At 44.8% G+C, this 17,814-nt stretch overlaps 1 protein-coding gene across 4 annotated transcripts in view; it reads right to left on the reverse strand.

Annotated features, from left to right (window-relative positions):
- AAMDC (adipogenesis associated Mth938 domain containing) overlaps positions 1-17,814 on the reverse strand; it is a 228,854-nt gene that overhangs the window by 65,078 nt on the left and 145,962 nt on the right. For all 4 annotated transcript variants that reach the window (XM_078658504.1, XM_078658505.1, XM_078658503.1 and 1 more), the window contains one exon: positions 1,335-1,430. In XM_078658504.1, coding sequence (XP_078514630.1) covers positions 1,335-1,430 — 96 coding nt within the window. The remainder of the gene's footprint in view (positions 1-1,334; positions 1,431-17,814) is intronic.

The following is a 17,814-nucleotide window of genomic DNA, read 5'->3' on the forward strand; positions in this document are numbered from 1 at the left end:
CGCCGTCCGTACTTTCACTTTGACGGCCACAGGCCGTCTCTCGTGTTTCTCCTCCCCCCTCCCAGTGTTTTTTTTTTTAAAACTTATTTTACTTGTTTTTAAAGCACACATCTTTTGCTTCTTCCTGCGTTTCAACTTTGAAATGCTGACAAAAACAAATCTGTTCCATTTCTTTTCACGTGAACGCAGCAAAATACTGCGTAAACAACGGCTTCGTTACCTATGCTGGCGATACATATAATGTGAAGCAAAACCCTTTCACCCGTTTCCTATGGTAAAGGATGCAAACGTATTAGCTAGATATTCAGCACATATTCAAAACGATTACAAACATCCCCTGCTGCTTCACACTGTGTCGCATTTCTCCTCCCCCCTCCCCACAGCAATGCCCTCCGCCGTCCGTACTTTCACTTTGACGGCCGCAGGCCGTCTCTCGTGTTTCTCCTCCCCCCTCCCAGTGGTTTTTTTTATTTTTAAACTTGTTTTACTTGTTTTTAAAGCACACATCTTTTGCTTCTTCCTGCGTTTCATCTTTGAAATGCTGACAAAAACAAATCTGTTCCATTTCTTTTCACGTGAACGCAGCAAAATACTGCGTAAACGACGGCTTCGTTACCTATGCTGGCGATACATATAATGTGAAGCAAAACCCTTTCACCCGTTTCCTATGGTAAAGGATGCAAACGTATTAGCTAGATATTCAGCACATATTCAAAACGATTACAAACATGGCCCTGAGCAAAGTCGTACAAGAATTTGGCAACTGCAAGCAGCTAACTTACGAGATCACAATAAAAGGGACTCGGAATGGTGCACCCTAAAGACTAACAGTGATTTTGCCTAGTGATTCGGAAAGCGGACTAACAAGCATTTGCAATGCAACAGGTCTCGGAGTTGTGAGAGTCTGAGCTATTGGCATTGTAAATGGTAATGCCTTTATTTCTGTGTTGGTTTTCAAAACATACATAAAAGGCATTGTCATTTACAATGCCAATAGCTCAAACCCTCGCAAATGCGAGACCTATTGCATTGCAAATGCTTGTTTTAAGATAATTAATGTGTTATACTTTGTCTTGAATGTCTAAACTTACACCACCTCCTTCAGAAAGGTTTGTACTGCTTTGCACTTCTACCCTGACAGAGTCAAGTTCAATTGTTACAATTGGAGCCCAGCAATGTATGACTCTCCTGGGAATCAGATTCTCATATTGATGTTACATAAACAGAAAGAAAAAGTACACTTAAATGCTTCTGTGATCCAAAATCAGATACCAATATTGATGAATTAATGTTCAGTTTTCTTCCACTGGTGATTCTATAGTTTAGGAACCTACCTGCAGAGCCTCGCTCATCCCACGCCCAATTACTAGTGTCTGTACACCTTTTTTGACAACTTCTTCCAGGTCAGCTGGCTGTACCCCAGGGTGGTGCTGCAATTAAAAAAAGAACTATTTATTGTAACATTAAACATGAAGCTGGAAAAGATTAACTCAGCTGCTCACTGCCATAGACCATTTGCTTGTGCCGGCCATAAATCAAGTGCAACTGGTTTTACTGGTGGGCCTCATCTTTACAGAATTCCTCTTAGGCTGAGTTTTGTCACTGGAATATATTTTAGAAATCTAATTTACAAAAATGAAGTCCATGATTTTTCATTAATCTTCATACAGTACTCCGATTTCATTTGTAATTAAAGGAAAACAAAACAGTAACATTAGTATATTTACAATACAACACGCAACCCAACAGTAACAGTCCTATATAAAAGCACTCTTAAATCACTCTTAAATAAGACCAGATTCACAGCAAAAGCACCAACAAAGATGCCTTTAATGAGATCACTATTTTCAGCATCAAGCTCCTAATCATCAAGTGGGTTATTTATTTGGGAGTTTAAGCTCAGCTAGGCTATGACTCAGTTTTTCCTCCCCCCCCCCCCCAGTGTGATGTCCATCTGAGAGGGTGCTGGGATAAGCGTTTTGGCAAACAATGGCAGAAATTGTTTAATCATTGTATGGCCCATATCAGCCCAATCATACTAGAGTGTATCCAGTTGTCTTGGCTAAGGATATGAGGGACAGTGTTACATTCTGGCAGACACACTATGTTTGCTCCCTGGCTACGGGTCTATTGGGACCACTTGGTTTTTAGTTTCATTTTCTTTCAGTTAAGCACTGGGTCTCTGACGTGGGCCTCCAAGGAACAATTCTCCTAATAGGAGAACTAGCCGGACTATGAGAGTTGCTGGTAACTGTAAAACCTGATTTTCGAGGTGTGCATCCTGGTGGGCTGAAGCAGGAGACCCATGAATGTGCTGGCTTGATGTCACTGATTACAAGGTGTAGAGGCGAGCATTTTGGGAGCATGCTAGCCAATTTGCAACAAAGTACAATTCTGCCAATTGCCTGCAAATGAACTAGGAAAGTTAGGCAAACAACTATACTAAGTCAGACTGAACTGGACCAGAGAAGTGATATAACGTCGGTGATAAAATTAGTCAGAGACACTCGCGTAGCTAGAGGGGGGCGGTCCGCCCCAGGCGGCACTATTTTGGAGGCGGCGGCCCGTGGCGGCAGCCTTTATGATTTATTTGGGGACACTCACTGACATTACAGTATGAGTCAATCCCCAAATAAATTATAAATGCCGCCGCCACTGGGGCCCGTGCGCCCCGCCCGCGTGAAGAGCAAGCACACCTGATTGGATTGGAAAGCATGCTGCCTGCAGTGCAGCATGCGCGAGTACCCTCTTTGTGGCTATTGTGGGTCTAATCCCAGGGGCAGGGCCGTAAATCTTGATGTGCTTTCGCGCGCTACTAATGACGGCCCAATGGCCATAGTGTTTAGCAGCCCTTGCGTGCAGCGTTGCGCTGAAAAGTAGCGCGGCCGTGACGTCACGCGCTCCACCACCACGCGCTCGCCTCTTTTCCGGTGTGCTATCGAGCTCTGTACCCCATCGAGCTCTGTACCCCCCCCTCGTTTAGCACATGCGCAGTAATGGTGCGCATGCGCATATTATGCCCCTATGACGTTTTATGACGTTTCGTGACGTGCACCATAATTTGCTGTACCCCCTTTCGCCTCGGACCAATCACAAGTCTCACTCTCTTTCTCATCCAATCACAAGTCTCACTCTTTTTCTCATCCAATAGATCGCTTCCTGTTTGCTTCAACCAATCATCGCATTTCGATGTATTTATTAATCGACAACCTTCTGGAACTTTTCCCACAGCCAACTTTCTGGAGCTTTTCCCACAGCCCTGCTGAACTTTTACCACCCCTGCCGACAGTGTCGCTTGCGTCTGCTCGAGTTCAGTAGTGCAACCCCTTGCATCGCTGCCAGTTGCGTGTGTCGCAGTGTGTACTACATCCCTTGCATCGCTTCCAGTTGCGTCGTATTCAGTGTCTACTGCAACCCTTGCATCGATTCAGCTTGAGTCTGTAGCTTCTAGTTGGTGAGTAGTCTGCCAATGTATGTCCATCTCTCTTGCCAAGTCACCGTCTTTGGCAATGTTCTGTCGAAAATGTTTTGTCTAATGTAATGTAATTTCTGTGAAAGCCAGCTATGTGCGTTTTTTGTTATCTCAAGCCAGCTATGTGCGTAATGTCATTTCTGTGAAAGCCAACAATGTGCCTTTTTTTTAACATATGCCTTTGGCAATGTTATGTCGAATGATATTTTGTTTCTGTAAAAGCCTGCTGTGCGTCTTTGGCGTACAAATCACTCGTGCCCAATTCACTGAAGCCACTGGTATGTGCGAATCGAATGAAATGTAAATTCTGTTCACTTACGCACTTTCATATAACCTCTGTTGGGCAAATTGCGTCGACGTTGAAAGCCAGACATGTGCGTTTAGGCCCATGTGCTACGCACTCGGGCCTTCTTCAAAATGCGTAGCTCCATTAGCTACGCACTTTGATATAACCTCTGTTGGGCAAATTGCGTCGACGTTGAAAGCCAGACATGTGCGTTTAGGCCCATGTGCTACGCACTCGGGCCTCCCATGTGCTACGCACTCGGGCCTTCTTCCAAATTCGTAGCTCCATTAGCTGCGCACTTTGATATAACCTCCGTTGGGCTTTATACGCCTTTGGCAATGTTATGTCGAATGATTTGTTTTTTGCACTAAAAGCCTGAGATGTGCGATTTTGGTCATTACATAATGGCGTTAACGTAGAAAGCCACCCATGTGTGCGTTTTGCAATGGGGCCCTTTGCCAAATGCTGCTACAGTTATGTGTGATTTTAATGCAATCGTACTGATTTTCAGCCATGTGCCTTTGATATATGCTCTCTGCCGTCTTTGGCGCAGAACATCACTCATGCCCAATTCACTGAAGCCACTGTTATGTGCGAATCGAATGTAATGTTAGTCCTGTTCACTTATGCCTATGCTACGTGCCAATTCCAACGAAATGTCTTTGAAAACCAGCCATGTGCGTTGGCAAATTGCGTCGACGCTGAAAGCAAGCCATGTGCGTTTACGCCAATGTGCTACGCACTCGGCCCTTTTGCCAAATGCGTTGCTCCATTAGCTATGCACTTTCATATAACCTCTGTTGGGAAAATTGTGTCAACGTTGAAAGCCAGACATGTGCGTTTAGGCCCATGTGCTACGCACTCGGGCCTCCCATGTGCTACGCACTCGGGCCTTCTTCCAAATTCGTAGCTCCATTAGCTACGCACTTTGATATAACCTCTGTTGGGCTTTATACGCCTTTGGCAATGTTATGTCGAATGATTTGTTTTTTGCACTAAAAGCCTGAGATTTGCGTTTTTGGTCATAGCATAATGGCGTTAACGTAGAAAGCCACCCATGTGTGCGTTTTGCAATGGGGCCCTTTGCCAAATGCTGCTAAAGTTATGTGTGATTTTAATGCAATCGTACTGAATTTCAGCCATGTGCCTTTGATATATGCTCTCTGCCGTCTTTGGCGTAGAACATCACTCATGCCCAATTCACTGAAGCCACGGTTATGTGCGAATCGAATGTAATGTTAGTCCTGTTCACTTATGCCTATGCTACGTGCCAATTCCAACGTAATGTCTTTGAAACCCAGCCATGTGCGTTGGCAAAATGCTTCGACGCTGAAAGCCAGTCATGTGCGTTTACGCCCATGTGCTACGCACTCAGCAGTTTTGCCAAATGCGTTGCTCCATTAGCTACGCACTTTCATATAACCTCTGTTGGGCAAATTGCGTCGACGTTGAAAGCCAGACATGTGCGTTTAGGCCCATGTGCTACGCACTCGGGCCTTCTTCAAAATGCGTAGCTCCATTAGCTACGCACTTTGATATAACCTCTGTTGGACAAATTGCGTCGACGTTGAAAGCCAGACATGTGCGTTTAGGCCCATGTGCTAAGCACTCGGGCCTCCCATGTGCTACGCACTCGGGCCTTCTTCCAAATTCGTAGCTCCATTAGCTACGCACTTTGATATAACCTCTGTTGGGCTTTATATGCCTTTGGCAATGTTATGTCGAATGATTTGTTTTTGCACTAAAAGCCTGAGATGTGCGTTTTTGGTCATAGCATAATGGCGTTAACGTAGAAAGCCACCCATGTGTGCGTTTTGCAATGGGGCCCGTTGCCAAATGCTGCTAAAGTTATGTGTGAATTTAATGCAATCGTACTGAATTTCAGCCATGTGCCTTTGATATATGCTCTCTGCCGTCTTTGGCGTAGAACATCACTCATGCCCAATTCACTGAAGCCACTGTTATGTGCGAATCGAATGTAATGTTAGTCCTGTTCACTTATGCCTATGCTACGAGCCAATTCCAACGTAATGTCTTTGAAACCCAGCCATGTGCGTTGGCAAAATGCTTCGACGCTGAAAGCCAGTCATGTGCGTTTACGCCCATGTGCTACGCACTCAGCAGTTTTGCCAAATGCGTTGCTCCATTAGCTACGCACTTTCATATAACCTCTGTTGGGCAAATTGCGTCGACGTTGAAAGCCAGACATGTGCGTTTAGGCCCATGTGCTACGCACTCGGGCCTCCCATGTGCTACGCACTCGGGCCTTCTTCAAAATGCGTAGCTCCATTAGCTACGCACTTTGATATAACCTCTGTTGGACAAATTGCGTCGACGTTGAAAGCCAGACATGTGCGTTTAGGCCCATGTGCTAAGCACTCGGGCCTCCCATGTGCTACGCACTCGGGCCTTCTTCCAAATTCGTAGCTCCATTAGCTACGCACTTTGATATAACCTCTGTTGGGCTTTATATGCCTTTGGCAATGTTATGTCGAATGATTTGTTTTTGCACTAAAAGCCTGAGATGTGCGTTTTTGGTCATAGCATAATGGCGTTAACGTAGAAAGCCACCCATGTGTGCGTTTTGCAATGGGGCCCTTTGCCAAATGCTGCTAAAGTTATGTGTGATTTTAATGCAATCGTACTGAATTTCAGCCATGTGCCTTTGATATATGCTCTCTGCCGTCTTTGGCGTAGAACATCACTCATGCCCAATTCACTGAAGCCACTGTTATGTGCGAATCGAATGTAATGTTAGTCCTGTTCACTTATGCCTATGCTACGTGCCAATTCCAACGTAATGTCTTTGAAACCCAGCCATGTGCGTTGCTCCATTAGCTACGCACTTTGATATAACCTCTGTTGGCCGAATTGCGTCGACGTTGAAAGCCAGACATGTGCGTTTAGCCCCATGTGCTACGCACTCGGGCCTTCTGCCAAATGGCGTCCATTTGACTCTAGCCAATGGTATGTTTGAATCGAATGTGCGTTTTTCTCTCCACGTGAAAACCCAGCCATGTGCGTTTTGTACAATGGCCTACACGCGAAAACCCTGCCATGTGCGTTTAGTTCAATGGTCTACATGTGAAAACACTGCCATATCTATTTTGTAATGTGATACGCAATGCATGCTATGCATGTCGACTTTTCACCAATCAACCGTCTTTGGCATCCAAATAACTGATGCCCAATTCACTTATGTCAATGTTATATGCAAATGGTATGTTATTTTAGTGGAAGACGGCCATCTTCTTTTTTTTCCTATGCTACGCACTTTTATATAACCCTTCTCTGCCAAATGGCGTCCACGTGAAAACCCAGCCATGTGCGTTTTGTAAAATGGTGTCCTCGTGAAAACCCAGCCATGTGTGTTTTGTAAAATGGCATCCACGTGAAAACCCAGCCATGTGTGGTTTGTAATCTGCTACGCAATACATGTCGCTCATTCACCAATCGACCGTCTTTGGCCTACAAAGCACTTATTCCGATGTAATGAGTTTGAAAGCCAGCCATGTGTGTTTCTTCATCAGCTACGCACTTTGATATTACCTCGTGCGTTTTGGAATGTGCTACGCACTCGGGCCTTCTGCCAAATGGCGTCCATTCAGGAATCAAAACTCTGGACGGACACCGGTGGAGGCGCGAAATAAGAGTAAACAAGAGTTGGAACTCAGGGAAAATAATCCCAGAACAATCAATGGTGAATTGAAAATACCAGGTCCAGTAAGAACTTAAAAACAGGAGAATAAATAAACATTCCAAGCTACAGAGAAAACCAAAGAGAAGACTACACCGGTGTAAATACCCGATGACTCCAACATAGGGCACAATTGAATAGAACTGCCATGAAAGAATGATAATGCAAGCAAATTCAAGTGCATAATCCAAAAATAAAAGTGCGTGACTTCAACAAGCCACCAAAGAAGTGTGTACTCCGTATATATTTCCTTACCATAGAGGGATTTTATTATGAGATAAATGTGTACGTCAGAATTGTCCTGAGGAAGGTGGGGCATATCGCCGTAACCACCGAAACGCGTCGACTACCCCGTAGGGGATGTATTAATTGTGTATAATTTTTAAACTTTTTGCAACATTGTAATTACTGTGTATGGAAAGTATACTTATATGTGTATCCGAGTATCTTACCATAAACTCTGAATTCCATGTCAACACTGATTAGGTGAATATTGTTTTTAACCACATATGAATGAATTCATTGTTTTATTATGTACTGAATATATTTTTAATCAAAAAATAAAAATTCTGCAATTTTTGTACACATAATTCACTGTTTTTGTGGTTCTACTAAGGGCACGGGATTGAAAGAGTGGTTGAATGTATAGTCGCTAAGATGAATGAATGATCTAGGTCCCCACTTTGAATCAAAAGCCCAGGGAACACCTAATTTCTTCTTTCTACATTACCCTGTTCCTGAGGGTGTTACTAAAAGGGTACTCTCTTTCTTTTTTAACCATTTGATTGTAGCCAATGGTATGGGCGAATCGAATGTAATGTAAGTGGATGTCATCCATGTGTGTTTTTTCACATGATACATTGCCTACATAAAAGTAGAACCTGGCCATTTTACCCTGTAGTGCTAAGCTGCGCTCATTGTGAATTCATGGCACATCCCGCTCAAAGAACACCTGTACCATGTGCCTCAGTGGTGACCGGTCATTGCTGCACAACAGTGTGCAGCCCCTTCCCTGTTGCAGGACTGCCCATCCTCGTCCATGCCCCTCTGCTGTCTCGCTGTGTGACACGACAGAAACCATGGCATACTAGTTTTTAACATTTGTTTCTCTTTTTTTTCCTTAGGAGTAAACAGTGGCTCAACGCCACTTGCCCTATTTGTGGACACTGCTTTGTTTGTAACTTTATCTTGTGTCAATGGTGTTCCTTTAGAAATGTATTTCTTCTCTTTTTTGCATCCTTTATCCATACTATTTCTTTTTGTAATAGTTCTGGGTGTTACTATTTTCCTGACCTTCGAAATTTTCACAATTCCGCCATTTGTCCGTCCTCACCTTTTTCTTCAATGTATATTTGACACCCCTCTTTTGAGTAAAAGGTACCTTCTCTCCTTTGGTTGTTCCCTTGGTGTTATGGTTGGTTTGAGTGTTCTTGACGGGGGAGATATGTATAGTAATAGTGTATAATTACATCTTCGTTAACTTTTGGTCTTTGTAATTCTTTGAATGACAGCACGTAAAATGGGTTATTGGTATATCTGACGGTCTAATTTTTTTAAAACTTTTTCTTTTTATAGTAACGGATGCCATTAAGTACTATGAGCTTGTGGATTATGTGAGCCGTAATGTTTATATAGATGGTTTTACAAAAGTCCAGAAGCATGGATTATGTTGAATGTCGAAAAGTTACACCGTTGATGGTAGTATATCTCATTATTTATTTGTAAGTGGCATGTGTTAAAGGTTTATGTGTTATTGCATGTTTTTTGTTAATGTTTTCATTTTAGCCCTGCATAGTTTGCGTAACTGTTCTTCATTTTTTCTCTTTTTGATAATAGGTGGGCGTTTGTTCTATACTGCTAAAGCTAAGAAGACTAAAGTAGTCATTGGTGCTGAATCTGCTTATACAGTCATACCGGAAAGTATGTCAAAATGTTTCCGGAGCTGCAAGGGGAGGGGGGGGGGGGAGAGAGTGCACAAACAATATCACCCTAGTCAAGGCACACTGGCAAGCTCGCATGGGCCTGTATAAGCGCCCATTTGACATAGGGGGTACAGAAAACCACCAGGAGCATAAATACTATCTGCTCAACATCCGCGCCAGCCAAACCCAAGTCAACACATACAGGCAAACTAGCATCAGCCTGTATAAAGTCCCATTTGACATAGGGGGGGGGCGGGGGACACAATACCGCGGACAGCAAAAATACTACCTGCTTCCCATCAACACCAGCCAAAAGATGTAATATAAATATTACATTATATGAATATGTATATTATATAAATATATTATAACATTAATTATATATTGCATAATAAATTACATAATTGTATATCTCACATTATAAATTATATATTATAAATAAATATTATGTTACAAATATTATTTAAAAAAATTGTAAAAATATATAACAATGTTTGACAACCTTTAAATACTTAAAAAACGACGATTAGAACGAAATGTGAAAAATAACATCAATTCGAACATGAATATGCCATGTTACCAAAATTAATTTAATTATTTGTAAATAATTGGTGGTGCAAATCATTGTATTGAAAATAAATGAAGGTGTGTGTAAGCACAGCGACTGTCTCCCACTGTTGCTGAATCTCAAACTGATGGATGACTGGGTGACTTGCAATCTATATGACGAGTGAAGAGTTGGGGATGTTAAAGGCTTTTGAACATGTCATTAAGTTAAAGGAGAGACACATTCATGTAAAATATAAATGGCGAGGTGTGCCATTGAGTGTGAGGCAAGTGATAGATGAATTATTCAATCAAACGTGTGAGGAGGGTATGATTGAGTAAGTGAAATTGTCTCTGTGGTTATTGCCCATAGTCGTGGCTCGCAAAAAATACGAGTTAAGAATGTGTATTAACTCTAGGAGTTTAATTCAAGCCATTTGGGTGGATGGACATCTGTTACCCAAGAGTGAAAATATGTTGTGCACTTTAGCAGGTGCAAGCATATTTTCTAAACTTGATTTGAGATCTCTGTAACATCGGGTGGTGTAAACGGAAAAATCTAGACATTTTACAGCTTTTGTTACAACTAGTGGTGTTTTTCAATTTTTCAGAATGCCTTTTAGACTTGATTCTGCTGTATTCCAAAGGGTAATGGGAAAAGTTTTGAAAGGGCTCAAGGGTGTGCTTGTGTTTCAGGATGACGTCTTGGTTTATGGTAAAGATGATGTAGAGCATTTGGAAAGGTCGAATTATGTTTTAGCAGCTTTGAATGAGAAAGGATTAAAACTCAGGAAAAATCAGTGTGATTTTGGGTGCATGAGGTGTAGTACTTGGTCATGTAGTTTCCGGTAAGGGCATTGGTCCACGTCTGGGGTTACTGAAAGCAATTGAGGAGGTGCCAGTCCCAACGGACAGACAGCAGCTCAAGGCATTTATAGGGATGTGCTTAAACTATGCTACATTTGTTTAAAATGTTGCCACAAAAGCTGAGCTCCTCCTTTGTTGAAGAAGAATATAAAGTTTGTGTGGAGTAGGCAAAAGAGGTGGCTTTCAAAGAAATAAAGGAAAGGCTATTGAATACTCCCCTACTCAGTCCATACACCCCTGGAGAATGTTTGACGAACTGTAGATGCTAGGGGTGCTGGATTTGAAGCTCTATTGTCTGAAGTCAGAAGTAGTAATGAACACACCATTGCATTCGCCTCTCGTACACTCAGACCACTGGAACAACAGTAATTAGTTATGGAGAGTGAGATGCTTGCATCTGTCTGGGCAGTGGAGTGTTTTAAAGCATAGGTTTGGGGTACAAAATTCATATTGCGGTCAGACCATAAGCCACTAATACCAATTTTGAGTGGGTCTAATGTTCATGCCACCAACGCTACTGCTAGACTTGTGAAATTAAGTACAAAACTGCTTGAATAGAATTTTGCAGTTGAGGAGGTAGAAACAAGAAAGTTGACTGCCTTTCCAATCTACCGGTATTTGGAGAGGAGAATGAAGATGTGGTTGATGAACAACAAGATATGGAGTGTTTGGTAGCAAATGTGTTTTGGTTTGACACCAAGTGTGTTAGTGATGATGAGTGCATATGTGCTCTTAATCAGAATTTGCTGTTGAAAAAAGTAATACAGTATGTCAGAAATGGTTGGCCAAGAGAAGGTGATCTTCCTGTGGGACTTCAAATGTATGTTAAGGTACAATCAGAGGTGTCAGTGGACGCTGGATTGTTATTCAGGCCGGACAAGTGGATTCCTCCAGATATGATTAGAGATAGGCTGTTGAATATAAGTCATGAAGGTCAATTGGGCATGACTATGACAAAAAAAGTTTAAGAAAAACCTACTGGTGGCCAGGGTTAGACAGGGAAGTATAGAATTGGGCTGGGAAATGCATGACTTGTGTGAACAAGGATAAAGGTCTGAAATGTATAACTCTACCCATGATTGTTCCTGAGAGTCCACAAAGGGTGAGGGGAGAGTGAATATAGATTTTTTTGCCACCTTTTTATGTTTTACCATCATTTTGATTGACCTTTTATCGAAATGGCTTGAAGTGTAGTTCCTTCAGGAGCCTAATGTGAGTGTGGTTACTTTGCTCACTGGTGCTTTTGCCACTGAAGGTTTTCCCTCTGAATTGATTTCTAATAATGGTGTGCAATTCGTTTAGTCAGAGATTAAATCATTTTTTGGGAGTTTTATGTAGCCCTCACTAGACCCAAAGGTATCTGAGAGCTTTATATAAGCACCAGTCGCCTTACAGACGAATACATTCATTTTGTCTCGTCTGAGACAGAGCTTGACTTGCCTCTTGGGCCACCAACGAAGAGGGTGCTTCATTTTCAGTGGTAGTCTGGAGGACAGATGAGGCACTAGGATATGCAGCTACCCTCAGTTGAGACCAAACAAAGTATGGTGGAGATTTTGCAGTCTGGGCCAGTGACTTCCAAGCCCTTGCTTCTTTTTAACAATGTCCTAAAAGATACTTCATCGACCACTTGGTCGAAACTCAGTTTTGTCCACTTATGAACAGACCGACACCTGGTGACTTGGATTTTCTCATTAGGCACCCTACTCCAGACAGTCTCACTGTACCGGCCAAGACCAGTAAGGTGAACCTTTACTCATTTAATTTCCAACCACTCCTCTAGATAGGGAACCCAAAGGATTGATGTTTTTGTCTAGCGCATGTTTTCTTAGGCCAGTTTGGCACTGTGCTCCGTAAATTATGTTTGTTTGCTGTGTGCACATGTTCTTAAGGACATAGCCAGCAAGATCTTGCCGGCAGCCCCAGAGGACATTAGGGACTCTTAGGCACAGAATAACCATGATGAACAAGACGCAACCAAATATATGATCTGCGCAGGTCTGGATACTATGCAGTGTCTCAGTAGGGCAGTCGTTCCTTCACTGATATGCATGAATGCATTCCACATGATTATCTGATAATGTACAGGCTAAGACAGCGTATTTCCTCACTCCAGGAGTTATATTGGTCACGTAGCGCGCTAAAGTTATAATTGTCAGGACCATGAACCCAGTCATTTTAGTGAGGGTATGTAGTATCTCTGCCCAGAAGCGAATAACTACTGAGCAGTGCAACCTTAGGCCCCACACATGTTGCAACATGAGTTATCTCTAAGGCCCAGCCTATATAGTGATTTAAGGGTGTAATTTATCCTATGAAGGAACTTTACATGAATCAGTCTTAGTTTGTAGTAATTGGATAGTGTCCCAGTTTGCGAACAACAGAACTTCTATTGTCCATCAGTAAAAGGTGTGTCCAAGTTGGCTAGCCTTTTTGCCTTACCTCGAGGGAAGCATATTGATGCTTCTTTATGCACAGCTGTTTACAGCTGGGATACCAATTTTCTGGAGGAGATAGACTATCAGCGTCCCCAGCATGGAGAATGTCAACAGGGAGCATTGTATAAGTGGCCCTACAAATCGAAAATGTAAAAAATAGGTCTAGTTGTGTGTGATTTATCTGGATCATGCATCCCGAGCAAAAAGAACTTGGATCCTGGTCTCTGAGGGTAAGCAATTTAAGTTACTGTACTGGTTTACACGCAATTAAGAGATAACTGATTGTGCGTCACAGCTGATCAAGGAATGCTCTGCACCTAATCCTTCCTCAGACCTTGGCAGTACACCCGAGTGTGTTAATCTCAGCAATAGGTTGCTTGACTTGCGAGCAATCACTGTATTAGAGGGTTTAGGCCTACTGCATTGACCTCAACCGCAATGTAGGGCTGGAAAGGCGTAAAGTGATATCAATACTGCATGTATGGGCCTGCATACATAAAGAATACAGTTCAAAATACAGGTCAGAGAGGCCTCTCTGTCCAAGTTAACAGGAGGAAATGTAAAGAAACCTTGGGGCAAGGTACTGAGAAAGTATCTAATCTATCTGCATGGAGATACATGCAATGTGGAGGGAAAACAAGTGGTATGGTAAGTGTCTGGGTGGTTGTAAACCTTTGAACTACCACCCACTCTGATAAAAGAAATCTATCAGAGGAAATAAGAGAACCTTCTACCTCTCCAAAAATATACCCAAAATGTACCCACAAACAGGACTAGGGATCTCATCACAATGCCATAATAATCACGCAGCATTTGCTAAGCAGGAACCCAACATGTTAGAAAAAAACACACAAAAAACCCAGACATTAGCTGTGAATTTTTCATGGGTCGCCAGATTAGTGAGTAAGCTACTGCCTGGTAAAGGAGCAGGTAGCCGGGTGTATTAGGAGCTCAACGAGCAGACAAAGAGTCCGCTATGTTGCCAGCTTTTACATATGGTGTAAAACAAAGGTTCATTCTGTGGAATGAGGATTCGAAGTAGCAGTTGTCCTGAAGAGGTCTTTGAAGTCAATCACTCACCAAAAACAAGGAAGCCATGACAATATATATCTATAGATAACAAAAGGTTAAGTTTGATGCTTCAGTCAGTCGAGCATAAAAGGCCAGAAGGCAAGCAATTAATTGCGTTTGCTTAGAGAGGCAAGGCCCTCCACAGAGGCTCTATCATTTCGGACGAATGCATTTAGAAAGGACATGGGGCAGAACTTATTTGCTTGTTTGGGGGGTTGGGGGGAGGTGGGAGAGTCCTTGCCGTCTGGATTGTGATTCAAAGCCAGGTGTGGTAGAGTAAGGTGGACTGAATTCCTGCCTTTTGCATGTTTCTTTTAAAGGGGCAGGACCTCACCTCGCCACCTGCACTGCCATTCTGCAATCAGGGTACACAAAAATACGATTGCCTGCATGGGCACCAAGAGGCAGCCATGGACCCAGAGATATGTATACATGTTCCACTGAAGACATGGGAGTAACGGTAGCGTTAATGACTAGCCTTTTAATCATCTCTGCCATGCAGTACTCAATTCTACTAATATGCATTAAATAAGGACACCCAGCATCTGCCTGTTATTTCAGTGGGAGGGGGCATCTAAGTTTTGACTCTTGCCTAGAATAACTTCCAGTAGCTTCTCCATTTGTTGCAGTTTTTTCGCTTCATCCATGAGCATCATCTACTATGTCCAAAACTCTCAACTCTACCTAGTCAATATGGCCCTCATGTTTATCAAGTCGCTCTTTCATCCACGGTTAGCCTGTCCACGAGGTTGTCAATCTTGCAGTCAACTGTTGTCAGGCTGTGCATCTTAGAAATAAATAGTGTGTTGACCTTGATCCTTGGCCAGGTCCAGGTTAGGCAGGGAACAGGCACCCTCCATTGGTATGCTAAGTCTGATGGGCCTGTTAGAGCATCTGTTTTTGAAGGCCAGCTTGGCTGCTTGAGGTCTCATTTACACATGATCAATCAATCAATCAATATTGGGTTTATAAAGCGTGCTACTCACCCCTGAGGGTCTCAAGGTGCTGATGGGGGATGGGGGTCTGCGGAGGTATTTGGGTCCGATGTTATGGAGGCATTTGAAGCGTGGGTGTGGAGTTTGAAAGTGACCCTCTTCTCGACGTGGAGCCAGTGAAGGCCTCGTAGGTGGCGCGGTGTTCCCAGGACGAGTCTGGCTGCGGCATTCTGGATGGCCTAGAGTCTGTGCATGAGAGTTTTGTTGACTCCGGCGTAGACGGCATTGCTGTAATCTAGTCTGCTGGTGATGAGTGCGGGGATGCCAGTCCTTCTGCAGTCGGGGGGATCCATTTGAAAGTCTTACGGAGGATACGAAGGCAGTTGAAACTAGCGTAGGCGACTGCGTTGATCTGGCAGTTCATGGAGAGGGAGGAGTCCAGGATGATGCAGAGGTTCCGAGCATGGTCTGTGGGGGTGGGTGGGCTCCCTAGGGCGGAGGGCCACCAGGTGTTGTCCCAGGCAGAGGTGCAGGGGCCAAGGATGAGGACCTCTTTCTTTTCTGAGTTTAGCTTCAGGCAGCTGTTGTTCATTCAGGCTGCTATGTTTTTCATGCCCTCCTGGAAGTAGAGTCCGGTGTCTTCGGGATTTTTTGTGAGAGAGAAGATGAGCTGGGTGTCGTCGGCGTAGGATACGATGCTGAGCCCATGCTGTCTGGCGTGGCGGCGAGGGGGGCCATGTAGATGTTGAAGAGCGTGGGGCTTAGTGAAGATCCCTGGGGGACTCCGCAGTTGGTTTCCGTGGGCTCGGAGAGGAAGGGAGGGAGTCGGATCCTCTGGGTTCTGCCGGAGAGGAAGGATTGGATCCATTCAAGGGCGGTTCCTTGAATTCTTGCGTCGCGTAGTCTGGCTGCGAGGGTGCGATGTGACACAGTGTTGAAAGCTGCGGAGAGGTCAAGGAGGATGAGGGCTGCTGTGTGTCCCTGGTCGAGCAGCAAACGGTTGTCGTCAGTGGCGGTGAGGAGGGTGGTCTCGGTGCTGTGGTTGCTGCGGAATCCAGACTGGGAGGCGTCCAAGATTGAGTTTTCTTCCAGGAAGGCGGTCAGCTGGGTGTTCACTAGTCTCTCTGTGACTTTGGCTGCAAAGGGGAGGAGAGAGATGGGCCGGTAGTTCTTCAGGTCCGTTGGGTCGGCCAATAGCTTCTTGAGGAGGGGTTTAACCTCTGCTCACTTCCAGTCGTCAGGGCAGATGTCTGAGCTGAGGTAGGTGTTGATGGTGCGTTCTAGTTCAGGTGCGATGACGGTGGAGGCCCTGTGGAAGATGTGTGGTGGGCAGGGGTCAATTGGGGCTCCGGAGTAGGTCTTCTTCATGGTCGCAGTGATGAGTTTGGCGGTGGCAGGGTCCCAGGATGTGATGGTGGGTTTATCTGTGGCAGTGGGTGAGACGGTGGTGCTAGTCTCAGGTTCGTCGTAGAGGGCCTTGATCTTCTGATGGAAGTAGGAGCTGAGTTTATCGCAGAGTTCCTGGGAGGGTGTGATGTCCGTGGCTTCGCAGGTGGGTTTCGCAAACTGCTGTATGATGTTGAACCGTTCCTTGGCATTGGTCAGGTTGGTCTGAACTTTGTCTCTTATGAAGGTCCATTTTGTGTCTCTGATGCGCTGGTGGTATTCCTTTAGGGCGCTCTTGTGATTGTTCCGTGCTACCGTGGTTTTCAGGTTTCGCCAGGACTTCTCAAGGCGTCTGCAGGAGCGTCTGGCTTCCTAAAGCTCTGTGGTGAACCAGGCGGCTTTCGGCAGGTGTTGTTTTGCGGGGTGGCGGAGGGGTGCGAGCTTGTCGGCGCAGTGGGAGACCCCGCGATGACGATCCCTGGCTGCAATGTTTGGGTCTGTCGTGGTGCTGGGAGGGTGATGGCGGAGGGTGGTGGTGAGGATTTTCTCTGTGACCCTGCACCAGTTCCATCGTGGCTGGCGTGGGGCGGGCTTGGATGCGGAGGTGGTGTTGAAGGTGAAGTGGACGCAGTGGTGGTCAGTCCAGAGGGACTGAGTGATGTGCTGGAAGCGGATGTTAGTTCCTCCCGCGAAGATGGGGTCGAGGATGTGGCCCGTCCCGTGAGTGGGTGTCTTGACGAGCTGCTTCAGTCCTAGGTTGGCGAGGTTGTCGAGGAGAGCAGTGGAGTCGGGGTCATTGCCGTTGTCGAGGTGGAAGTTTAGGTCACCGAGCAGAATGTAGTCCGTGGAGGTGATGGCAACGGTTGCTGAGTGGTGGGTGCGAGGTTCTGGTGGTCTGTAGATGAGGGTTCCGCGTAGTGTGGTCCTGGGGTTTGTCTGGCGGTGGAGGTGTTCTGTGTTGGAGTGGGGGTCACTCATGCTGGATGTGGGGAGGCGCATGTGGGCTTTGGGTGCGATGGCTAGTCCTCCTCCAGGTCGGTGATGGCGGTCCTTTCTCTGGATCTTGTAGCCGTCCGGGACGGCAGCGGCAGGGTCGGGACCGGAGGTGGCATTGGTCCAGGTCTCCATTGAATAGTAATCCCTTGAGAAATACTTTCAATCAGTTGAGGGAGTACAGGTCCTAGGCATTTGTTA

Source organism: Lissotriton helveticus, chromosome 8 (assembly GCF_964261635.1).
Source record: "Lissotriton helveticus chromosome 8, aLisHel1.1, whole genome shotgun sequence".
Taxonomy (NCBI): domain Eukaryota; kingdom Metazoa; phylum Chordata; class Amphibia; order Caudata; family Salamandridae; genus Lissotriton; species Lissotriton helveticus.